At 30.5% G+C, this 11,392-nt stretch overlaps 2 protein-coding genes across 3 annotated transcripts; one reads left to right on the forward strand and one right to left on the reverse strand.

Annotated features, from left to right (window-relative positions):
• The first annotated feature begins 610 nt into the window (after nucleotides 1-610).
• LOC101515085 (COP9 signalosome complex subunit 2) lies at nucleotides 611-5,913 on the forward strand. The gene is made up of 12 exons (XM_004493221.4): nucleotides 611-929; nucleotides 1,759-1,851; nucleotides 2,266-2,344; nucleotides 2,716-2,956; nucleotides 3,042-3,116; nucleotides 3,248-3,382; nucleotides 3,851-4,038; nucleotides 4,393-4,461; nucleotides 4,603-4,693; nucleotides 4,811-4,945; nucleotides 5,388-5,500; nucleotides 5,602-5,913. The coding sequence occupies exons 1-12, from the start codon at nucleotides 920-922 to the stop codon at nucleotides 5,690-5,692; spliced, it is 1,320 nt and encodes a 439-aa protein (XP_004493278.1). The 5' UTR covers nucleotides 611-919; the 3' UTR covers nucleotides 5,693-5,913.
• A 1,356-nt stretch (nucleotides 5,914-7,269) lies between these two features.
• On the reverse strand, nucleotides 7,270-10,122 carry LOC101515745 (dihydrofolate reductase-like). 2 transcript variants are annotated; one of them, XM_012713769.3, is made up of 6 exons: nucleotides 9,912-10,119; nucleotides 9,653-9,745; nucleotides 9,083-9,181; nucleotides 8,928-8,969; nucleotides 8,607-8,838; nucleotides 7,270-7,957 (listed from the first exon to the last, which is right to left on the reverse strand). In XM_012713769.3, exons 1-6 carry the CDS (start codon nucleotides 10,032-10,034, stop codon nucleotides 7,779-7,781), a joined length of 768 nt encoding a protein of 255 aa, XP_012569223.1. In that variant the 5' UTR covers nucleotides 10,035-10,119; the 3' UTR covers nucleotides 7,270-7,778. The 2 variants fall into 2 exon arrangements, with proteins under 2 accessions (XP_012569223.1, XP_073222127.1); XM_073366026.1 differs by lacking the exon at nucleotides 9,653-9,745 and having other exon boundaries at nucleotides 9,912-10,122.
• Between the last annotated feature and the right edge of the window lie 1,270 nt (nucleotides 10,123-11,392).

An 11,392-nucleotide genomic window follows, 5' to 3' on the forward strand; every position in this document is an offset into this window, starting at 1 on the left:
TTTACTCTAATTTTTCTCTCTTAAAGGTAATCCACCCATGTCTAATATAAGTTACCACATTACTTGCATTAGGTTTGCACACAAGTGTACTATGTAGTGGCAAAGTGTCATACAACTTATTTTAAATGAATTATTTAATATCAAATGTCACAATTGTTTGACTTTGTTAAACCTTTATTGACCAGAATTTTTAAATATATGATATCTCTTATCATTTTAAGTGAAATGCATACAATAAAATCGATGTTGGTGTATGAAATTTTTTCTACATTAGTCGTGTATTTCATGTTAGTTCATTTTATGTAAAAAAACCTAAATACATTTGATTTATCAATGAAGTAAAATTATTATTGTTCCAACATTTGAATAAATAACATTGATGTAGCTATAGACCGTGTAAATTTTTAGCAATTTATCATAAAAAAGTTGATCACATCCGGTATTAATAACTAACTTTTTAGGTAGATATTCATCTTCAAAATTCGGTATTTTACCGAAAGTTTCATTTCAAAAGCGATAAATTGAGTGAATTACCTTACCAAAAACGTGCTTTCGAAAATTAATTTCCGATAGTGTATTATCTTGTGCGAAAAAAATGAAGTTCATACCTTTTTTTTCCCTTTGTTTTCTATAATTGGTAAGAAACAAGCCCAAATTGTATATAGGTTCGAAAGTGGATTTGGGCTAAGAAGCATAAGCTTACTCTCCACATCACCCATTGCAATTTACATTACATTACACCTTCTCTGTTTCGTTTAATTTCATTTCTTCCTTATGCAATTCTCTTCACTGCCTCACCGGGTTCCAAGTTTTCCCTCTCGCACCTTATAGTTATAGACTAACTCGTTGTTGCTGGCTCACCACTTCCAACTATAAAACCCTAACTCGGATCCTCAAACTCAATCGATTTCCCACAATCATGGCTTCCGGTACACGCTCTTTCGCACCTTGCTTTTTCTTTCGTTCCTTCGCAGTCATTTTCTTCTGTTCTTTTTAGTTCTGAAACTAAATCGCTTATTTCATTATATATGTATTTGTCGATATACTTTGTTTTGATTGAAGAAGCTTGGAATTGGAATAACGATTTGATCTTGTGCGTGATTTATTCGATTGAAAAATCTTGATACTCAACACTTAGGATTTCAGGGTTTTACTTTGTAGTGGCGCAATTGAACGCAAATTCTGTAACCCTAGAATGTTTACATTAATCGGTAATACTTGATGACAATGTATTGATGGCGTTCATTTGCCTATGTTGAGGCTCGTTTACGGGAATCTCAATTCTGAAAAAGGAGTCAATATTTGAGTGAAACGAAGGTTTTTTATATATGTTTGATTCAATGTTCTTTTGGATTTTATGAGGAGATAATGCAATATACACGTAATCATACTTACTCAAACGCATAAGACTTTGTTGAATTTTTAGGGCATGTGTTCATCTACACGCCTGCTTTTAGTTATTATTTTTACTTAATTTTTGTGAGGTGGTATCTCTAAACCTTATGCCATAAATCCCATGATTGGAAATCCTCCAATTGTAAAAGAAAGGATACTTCCACAGGTAATTAGATGGGCATTCTTTAAGAAGTTTGCTAGTTATCCTTCTCTGAAGTATTAATATTTCATAATAAAAATTAACAACATTATTTAATATTGACTCTGTGGTTTGGTGTGAAATGATGTTTATAGTTATAATAGTCTGTTTCATTTTACCATCTGACCTAAACACATTAAGTGTTTGCTTCTATTATTCTGTAGATGCTGATATGGAGGACTATGGATTTGAGTATTCTGATGAGGAGCAAGAGGAACAAGATGTTGATATTGAGAATCAATATTACAATTCAAAAGGTATTTTCAACAACTATTATTACTTTCACTGCTTTTTACATTTATGTATTGAAGTTCGTTTATTTTTTGGATTTTAAAGTTAAGTTCTAGAAATTAGATTGTGTTGCTTACTAATTAACTCCAGTCAAAGTTCCATCATTGTATTTTTTTCTGACAAATATTTGATTGCAATTTTTTTATGATAAGCATCATGGTTGCAACTACAAATTTGATTCATTTTCTAGTTGATTTAGGTTATATTGTGCTATCTTTCTTCCATGTCAAAATAAATTGAAATGTAACTTTTAAATAATTTTTGATGTTAAATTTGTTTTGCAATGTTGAGTTTTGGTTTTTCTTAATCTGTGGTTCAAGGCTGGTTGGTTTGTGTTTTATATTGACTTCTTAGGACATTGTTCTTCTGATTGGTTATAGGTTTGGTTGAAACTGATCCAGAAGGTGCACTTTCCGGTTTTGCCGAGGTAGTGCGCATGGAACAAGACAAGGCAGAATGGTAATAACTCTTTTCTATGGCACTACATTATAAAATAGATATGGATGTAGAAGTTAGTAAACTTTAATGGTAATATAATTGTGTTTTTGCTATAGACTATACCATATTGATGCCATTGCCATGATCTGTTATTGCTTGTGTTTCTCTGTTTTTTATTTTTAACAACAAGAATGCTTCTCTTTCTTTTAAATTTGGTGAAGCAAGATTACAGATACGATACTTCTAAGTTCTAATCTGTTTGTTTTCATGCATCCCTTCCTTTGTTTCTTATTCTTATTCATGTACTGCACAGCGGTATTGTCTTAGAATCTTTGCACAGTGATACTAAACCAATTTTTATTGCGTGACATATTTATTAAACTTGTTGCCAGGGGATTTAAAGCTCTGAAGCAAACTGTCAAGCTTTATTATAGACTTGGAAGGTATAAAGAGATGATGGAAGCCTACAGGGAGATGTTGACATATATCAAATCAGCAGTGACCCGTAACTACAGTGAAAAATGCATAAACAGCATTATGGACTATGTGTCAGGTTCGGCTAGCCAAAATTTTGGCCTTTTGCAGGAATTCTATCAAACAACTCTGAAAGCCCTTGAAGAAGCAAAAAACGAGGTTAATACATTTTGACATTATCTTCGATTCATGATATGTCCTATTATTGTGGTTTTAACTTTATTTTTTGTCACCCATTTTGCAGAGATTGTGGTTTAAGACAAATCTTAAGCTTTGTAAGATTTTCTTTGACATCGGGGAATATGGACGGATGAGTAAGGTAACATGTTTTTTTTTTTGTTGCAATGCCAATGATATATCTTACTTTCGAACTTACGTTAAATGACTCTGTTTGCATCTATTGGTATGTATTAGTATTAAATAGTTTAGCTGTTCTTTGGACTCTGTCAGATCCTTAAGGAACTTCACAAATCTTGTCAAAAAGAGGATGGTACAGATGACCATAAGAAAGGAACTCAACTTTTGGAGGTTTATGCAATCGAAATTCAAATGTATACAGAGACCAAGAACAACAAAAAACTCAAGGTTAGCAGTTGCTATAATAAATAAATTTTTATGTAACTTGCATGAGTAATAATAATGCACACTTCCAGCTTATTAGTTATTATCTACAATTCAGCTTTTAACCATTTACACGACCTTTCTTATTGTCTATGGAATAAGCACACTTTTTTTTTTGTTTCTTAAAGCACATTGACAAATAAGTGCTTTGCTTGTATTGGAGGTTCTGGTTGACAATTTTTTTTTATATATCTGCTTTTAATAGTAACTGGAAAATGGTGTAGGTATTTTAGATCGATGAAGATATAAATATTTCTCCACTAATGTATTTACTTTAAGTTATATCAATTGGTTTGGTGCTTTTTCTTTTGTAAGACATCAATTCATCATCTCATAAAATATAAATATTATTAATTATTTTATTGTTCTGTTCCGTCTCCATACCTCAACTCTTATACCTAAGACCATAAAATTCAACTATATTTAATGCAGCAACTTTACCAGAAAGCACTTACTATTAAGTCAGCAATTCCCCATCCAAGGATAATGGGTATAATCCATGAATGCGGGGGGAAAATGCATATGGCAGAGCGCCAGTGGGCTGAAGCAGCTACAGATTTCTTTGAAGCTTTTAAAAATTATGATGAAGCTGGGAATCAGAGGCGTATCCAATGCTTGAAGTAAGCAACACAATGTTATTTTAATTTTAATTTTAGACTTTAGCTTTTAATAATTACTATAATGACAAGCCTCTGCATTTTACATTGTTAATTACCAAAAATGTGATTAAATGTGAACTATCAATTTTAGTGATAATTTTTGTAAAGATAAATGTATACATATCTTATTCTTGCATAATATGTCAATTATCGATTTTAGTGACAATTTTATAAAAATAGATACACTTTTCTTTAAACAGCATAATGCTTTCCTAGGTTACACATTTATGCTTGACTAAATCAAAATAAACCATTCAAGCATTCTTTGTATTTTAAATCTTCAACCATAATTTTTAATTTATATCTGTATGTCAGGTACCTCGTTCTTGCCAACATGTTGATGGAGTCTGAAGTTAATCCATTTGATGGGCAGGAGGCTAAGCCGTAAGCTCTCTGTATTTATTTATGTGTACTTACTCATTTTTCAGTTATCTCATGCCTTGATTCAGACCCGCTAAGCTGAGGATGGTTTCTTACTCTTTCATCTTGTTTCCACCCCACATATTATGCTATTATTTATTGCAGATACAAGAATGACCCTGAAATTTTGGCAATGACAAATCTCATAGCAGCCTATCAACGAAATGAAATATTGGAGTTTGAGAAAATCCTCAAGGTACTTTTATTGAGTCTAGCATGATAATATGTTTTCTTCGGTTCGACCTCAACATATTTATCTTACTTTTCTATCCAATATTTGTTGGAAATGGATATTGGGTGTTTTTCTTTCCAGAGTAACAGAAGAACCATCATGGATGATCCATTTATCAGAAATTACATTGAGGATTTACTAAAGAATATCAGAACACAGGTCTTGCTGAAACTCATCAAACCATATACAAGGATCAGGATCCCATTTATATCTAAGGTAGAAAGCACTTGCTGGTATAGTGGTATTGCCATTTCAACTTCATTTCGCAGCTAACCCTTGCCCCACCAGCCCCTCAAACAAATTAGTGGAATAAAGAAAAGGAGAATAATAGTCAAATACACCTTTTTCTAAATAAAAAAATAATCACTTACTGAGTTGACAGCTATTCCCTCCGGTCTCTGGTTTAAGGGTTGGATGGTATGTTGTTTAGAGTCTGTTTCTCAGTGACGAGAATAAGCAAAAATTATTGTGGACTCATTATTGCCTCTGTTTTTTCCCCCTTTCCCAGTTACCTTGTAAAGATTGTTGGGTTGAAAGTTGCTATTTCCTTTTTCCTCTTATTAGTAGTAAAATTTGTTTATTGAGGTGAACTCAGTGAGGCACTTGAGTTATAATTGATCTAATGATCGCATATGCAATAAAATCCACTAATTTGCAGGAACTTAATGTACCCGAGCATGATGTTGAGCAGCTACTGGTGTCGCTTATTTTGGATAATAGAATTCAAGGACACATTGATCAAGTGAACCGGCTCTTGGAACGCTCTGACAGGTCAGTTTATACATTTTAATTTCTTTCAACTGGACTTGGTCTCCAAATTATTGTGTATTTAAAACCTAGGATTTTATTAACGTTAAAAATACACTGTTCAGGTCGAAAGGAATGAAGAAGTATACGGCTGTGGACAAATGGAACACACAACTTAAATCACTTTATCAAACTATCAACAACAGAGTTGGTTAAACCATAGTGTCTGGTATAAGGATTATCTGTTTTGTTGCCCCGGTTTACAGTTTTGTCATGTGAATGAATGTAACCTAGGCTGTATGAAGTAAGGGCTGTATTACTCTATGGTGGAACCAAAGTTAAACCCAACTTGTCATTTTTGTTTTACTTTATGAAAATATAATTGTTTGAAATTGATGATTGTGGTCATAATTATTATCATTTAATCCTTTCTTTTACTCTTCCCTCGTATTAAAGATTCATAGTTACCGGCTTAGGGGGATCAATTTGATGGAAAATGCTAACTCGTGTCTTAAGGACACATGTTAAGAAACTAATTATAGAAATAGTGTCTTGGAATTTGTGCATTGGATTCTCAAAAGTTTAAAAGTTGCTCTTTTCAACCCAATGTCTTTTTTATTCCTTATCATGTGTAATTGGAACACTTGTTGGTAAGATCCCAATTTGATTATCGATATTAAAGTTTAGGGATGTGGATACTATTTTTCTTGTTATTTTTAAGAATAGGATCCACACAAAAAACCATTTTGGTCCAATTTGTTATGGAGAGTTTGGGTTTGACCATATTTCTCCTTTAGGCTTTTAGCTGTTCTCGACGCTCACCATTTTTCAGCTCAGAAGCACTTGAGTGGTAGCATTTGTGTAGTACGACTCCTACTCCTGTTTTGCCATGGTTTGGCTTATGGGTTTATACACGTGCTATCCCTTTTCTAATCTCGTTTTGCTGGAATTGTTTTTGGCGCTTTTTGTAATTTTTTCTTAGTTTCTCTAATTGTTGTTCCTTCTAAGGAAGTTTCCAAGCACGAGAAGAGTTTTCTCTTTCACGTTGTTTAGGTCCCCACAGTCACACCTTGCAAAGCTAAATGGTAATAAGGGGATACATGGTGTATGGGCAGTGATTATTTGACCATCTCACTTGAAACGTTAAAAAAAATTATTGGTTCTAAAAAGAATGAATGGCAACGGGATTGATTATCAACTTGTATTGGTGTTAAGACAGTATATCCAGTCGAAATTGATGCATTTCGGTTTCTACAAAACGTCAAAGTTTAACGTTGAAAGCGCTCAAGTATCTGATTTGAGTTCCTTCTGTAACAACATATATTGTCAAACAATGTCAAAGTCTTCAGCTTTGGACACTTAAATTGGTCATGCAATTAGGTCTCTAAGACTAGTTGAGTGAAAGATCAAATCTGATCCGGGGAATATAATATACTTTTCTCAATAAAATAAGGGGTGTATTTATTTCAAAATAGCTCAACTTCTTGTATTGGTAATTCTACCGTTTGAATCTTCACAACATGCGTTGGATCTTCGATGTTTGATTCTTTGCGTCTAATTATTAAATGATAATTTTTGTTCTTATTGATTGTAGTAATTCTTAGTCAGATTTTACATAATTCTTTATTAAACTTTTTATTATCATAACTATAAAATAGAATAAAATTCATTTCCTAAAATGTCTTACAAGGTTACTCGTGTCCACAGGTCCAACTTCCAAGACACATGCAGTTGGATCTAATCACCAAGTCTCTACTATCTTCAATCCTTATTATACAATAATAATCCAGTAATATCTATAATTGTTGTGTAACTTATTCAATTCAATAACAGATACAGGTGGATCAAAACGAACAACCTCTGGCTAAAAAGATAAACTCTCCTAAATTACAAAAACCAAAAACTCTTGATATAACTATAAATATAAATACAAATAAACAAGATAATTTCAACAAAGCTCATGATAGATTATCAAATATGCAAACGTACATCTCAATGCTTGCAACCCTTCAGCAACACAAAAGTGAATCTTGATCCCATATTTTTGCACAAGGGTCAGAATCAATAGGGGCAATAATTCAAGGACCACATTAATATTCTCTATTGTATATTGTGGTACTAGCTGTAAATATATGAGAAATTGTAGTATTCAATTCAAGTAAATCATTCATGATTCCAGATAAATTCATCCAACTTTATTTTAGTGCTGGATAATTCTAAAAACTACGTGAAGAATCACAATTATTTTGCATCAAATTCAGGTGGCTTCTCTATAAGATAAGATCTTGATATCAGGCTTATGCTATGCCACCTCTACGGTCTCAGCATTTCCCTTGTTTATTTCCACCCCGTTTACACCTTTGTCATGATTGGTACTATCAACTTCTACCTTGTTTTCATCCTCACAGATTGAGACACCAACTTTTGGTTGGCTTATGATTTCTGCAACCCAATTTTGCAACTGACCTGTAGCCACTTCATCTGTTGGAGCAGGGGACATAAAAATTCAATTATATTGTGAATGTTTAAAAATATTAAATGCAATGTTAAATTAGTATTTTACTAATTATAGACTTGTTATAATTATGGATAAAACATACTCTATAAACAAATTTGATACTTAATGTTGATGTATCTAGTTAAAAATTTAGTCTAAATACATTAACATTTCATCTACCATTTTAATTTAGTCTAGATATATAATTTTTAACTATAATTTTTTTTTATATTTCATTCTAAAAAGAACTCGAATGGTAAATATCTAAGTCATTAAAAGTCTGAAAAGTTTCCAGATTTAACGATTTTATATAACAACAAATTATAAACTTTTTTTTATATAACAAAAAATCATACTCTAATTATAAATATACACAAGAATTTTATTAGTGGATCTGAATTTTATGCTCAAAAACTAATTTAGAACATTACTCTTCAACCACTAGAATGTGTTGCAGTAATGAAAACACATTTAGGAGTAGTTTTCGATCCCGATCATTAATTTGAGATCAAAAGATTTAGATTACGCAAAAACAAAAACATAATAAAGTTAAAATGATTTTGACCAGTTTATTTGAAATTGGACAGTTGAGATTAAAAATTGCGTAATGTTTAGAATATATGAGAGCATTACCTAATCTTGGGACAGTGTGACCCTGGGGATGCCTTATTATAAGTGGTTTGTGAAATGCTGAGGCAAGCTCCTCAGAAGGAATTTTCAACCAATCTTTCTCACCAATAAAATGAACAGATTTTGCTTTGATGGGTTCCTTGTAAGCAACATCACATATGCTAGGATCTCTAAATTTGGATCCAGATATTGATACCAAAAACTTTATGGGTGGATGCTCCTTTAGCAATTTTCCCTGTCAATTATTTTCATCTTCATTACTCATTATTTTGTGTTTAATTGCAATTCTAAATTACTATAAATCAAACTACATTACTTACTTACTTGTGCTTGATAACCTATTAAAAGTGCTGAAAGTGTTGCACCCTGATTTAATAAAAAAATATTGAAAAAAAAAACAAAATTTCAATTAGTGACTATGCATGAATGAAGTTCAAATGTATTTCCTTTTTATAGAAAAACTTATTATAAATGTTTACCTGAGAGAAACCAAGGAAGCCATCAAAAGGACCATTGGCTATGATATATTCAGTCAAGTATGAGATGCATTCTTCCAAATTAGTGTACTTGGTGAAATCCTGAAATATAAGATGTTTAATTAAATTCAATTTCTTTACTCTACTCCAAGGCAAATAAAATTTGATAATTTTTAGTGAATAAATTATCAATTTAGTCTCTAAAATATTTCTCTCAATTTAGTCTTTAAACTATATAAATAAAATAAATGGTCCTTACACATATAAAATTCGTTAATTTAGTCTATGTCATTAAGATGTTGGTCCTTAAACTATATAAATAAAATAAATGGTCCTTAAAAATATAAAGTTCGTTAATTTGATCTATGCCATTAAGATGTTGGAGACTAAAATAATATATTTTCATATAGTTTAGGCATTAAATTGACAAATTTTATATACTTTAAGACTGTTCATTATTTTTATATATTTTAGATACTAAATTTGAGAGATAGTATTGATTTTTCATTGCTAAATAATAAAATCACCAAAATTTGAAATGAAATATAAAAGAATATGATATAATATTTTTACTTTGTCGAATTGAAACCACTCAAAGTAAGGTGGAGGAAAGATGCCTTCTATGTCAGACTTCCCTCCAGCAGGAAATTTGCCATCTGGGAATTCCTGTCACCAAAAACAACTTATTTGGTTCTATTACTTTCATCTATACATTTTTGTACTTTTCAAAAATGAATATTATATGAATATAATTAGCAATCAAATAAAGATATAAAAAATATTAAAGTTGCGGTTAATTTTTTTTTTTAAATAAATATATTAGTATTATTACCATATGAAATTGAGAGAATATAGAAGGATCCCATTTGCTGATTTGCTTTTTAATAAAACTGCCACTGGTTCTGAATCCATGGAGGCAGAGTATTTTCATCTTCTTTCCATGTTCACCTTCCATTTTTGTTTTTGTTTAATGCTACACTTACTTAAAAAAACATGATATTTTGTAAAGAAATGAGAACTAAGCACAGCCTCTATTTCTACCTACCACCGTCATGAATTTAATTTAAAGGTAGTAGCTACCTTTGTTGAGAATGGTAGGTTGGTGTCCACGTGCAACTAATCTAAGACTTTATATTATTAGTTCACAAAAAATATTGGTATAATTACAATATATTGGTTTATTATTTAATATTGGTATAGTTACAATATATTAGTTCACACATATATTTATTATTTAATTCTTTTTTTATTTTATTTTATTTTATTTTCGTGAGTGTTTAGAACCAAAATCTTGTCATCATATGAGAATTGTTAATAGTTCACACAATTAATATTATTAACTCATGTAACAACGCGTGACACATTCACATATAATAATTTGGTCCTTCACATACAACAATAAGTTGAATATTAATGTTATGAAAATAAGTTGTTTGAGATTTGGGGGACACTTCTCACTAGGGATAGTATGGACTATGAGTTTAAGGTAAATTGAACCAAAAGAAATACATTCCTTTTATAGTAAAATTGTCAATTTAATCAAAATTACGAATAAAATGTATTATCACTTTGCTAAAAGTTCAATGGAAAAACCTATAATGACTTGGATTTAGTTGTTGAATTATCAATATAGTGTTGTATTTTCTTTGGACACATATCAATTGTTTGCATGTGTATATTTTTTACATTCGGAAATAATTTATTTAATAATAATGTATGTTGAAAAATATGTTAAATAGTAAATTTTATAAAAAAGATAACCATGAAAATAGATATAGTGTTTATCACATTGTCAATAATTTGATATTATTTTACTATTCAAATATTTAATAACTAATGGGTTATTTAGACATACAAAAAATATTGGATGTGACTATTTCAATCTTTTTTCACACTTTTTTTCTCACAACAAAAACAACATACAAAAATTGAAAAACTATTAATATAAAATATGTCATAGTAATGAAATTATGACACTGTCAACAGACTGTCAAATGGTTATTTTTGTTGTTTCTAAGCTTATATTTGATTGTTGGAACATTAGATATGTGGTTTTTCATACTTAACCAAAAAATAGTTTAGCAAAATGAGAATATAATACACTTCTTACAAAAAGAGAGAGAATAAATATTAGAGACTATAAAAGTAAGTCTTTGGAGTTTTGTCCTTCAATAAATTTTATTCATTTTTGTCCTATTTTTCTTTTTATAGATATTAATTTGATAACTTAAAAACACCCGTTTTATAAAAATAAAATGAATTAGAAATTAAGTGAAAATAAATTATTTAGAACTTAAACTTAAAACATCGTAA

This window comes from Cicer arietinum, chromosome 3, assembly GCF_000331145.2.
Source record: "Cicer arietinum cultivar CDC Frontier isolate Library 1 chromosome 3, Cicar.CDCFrontier_v2.0, whole genome shotgun sequence".
NCBI lineage: Eukaryota > Viridiplantae > Streptophyta > Magnoliopsida > Fabales > Fabaceae > Cicer > Cicer arietinum.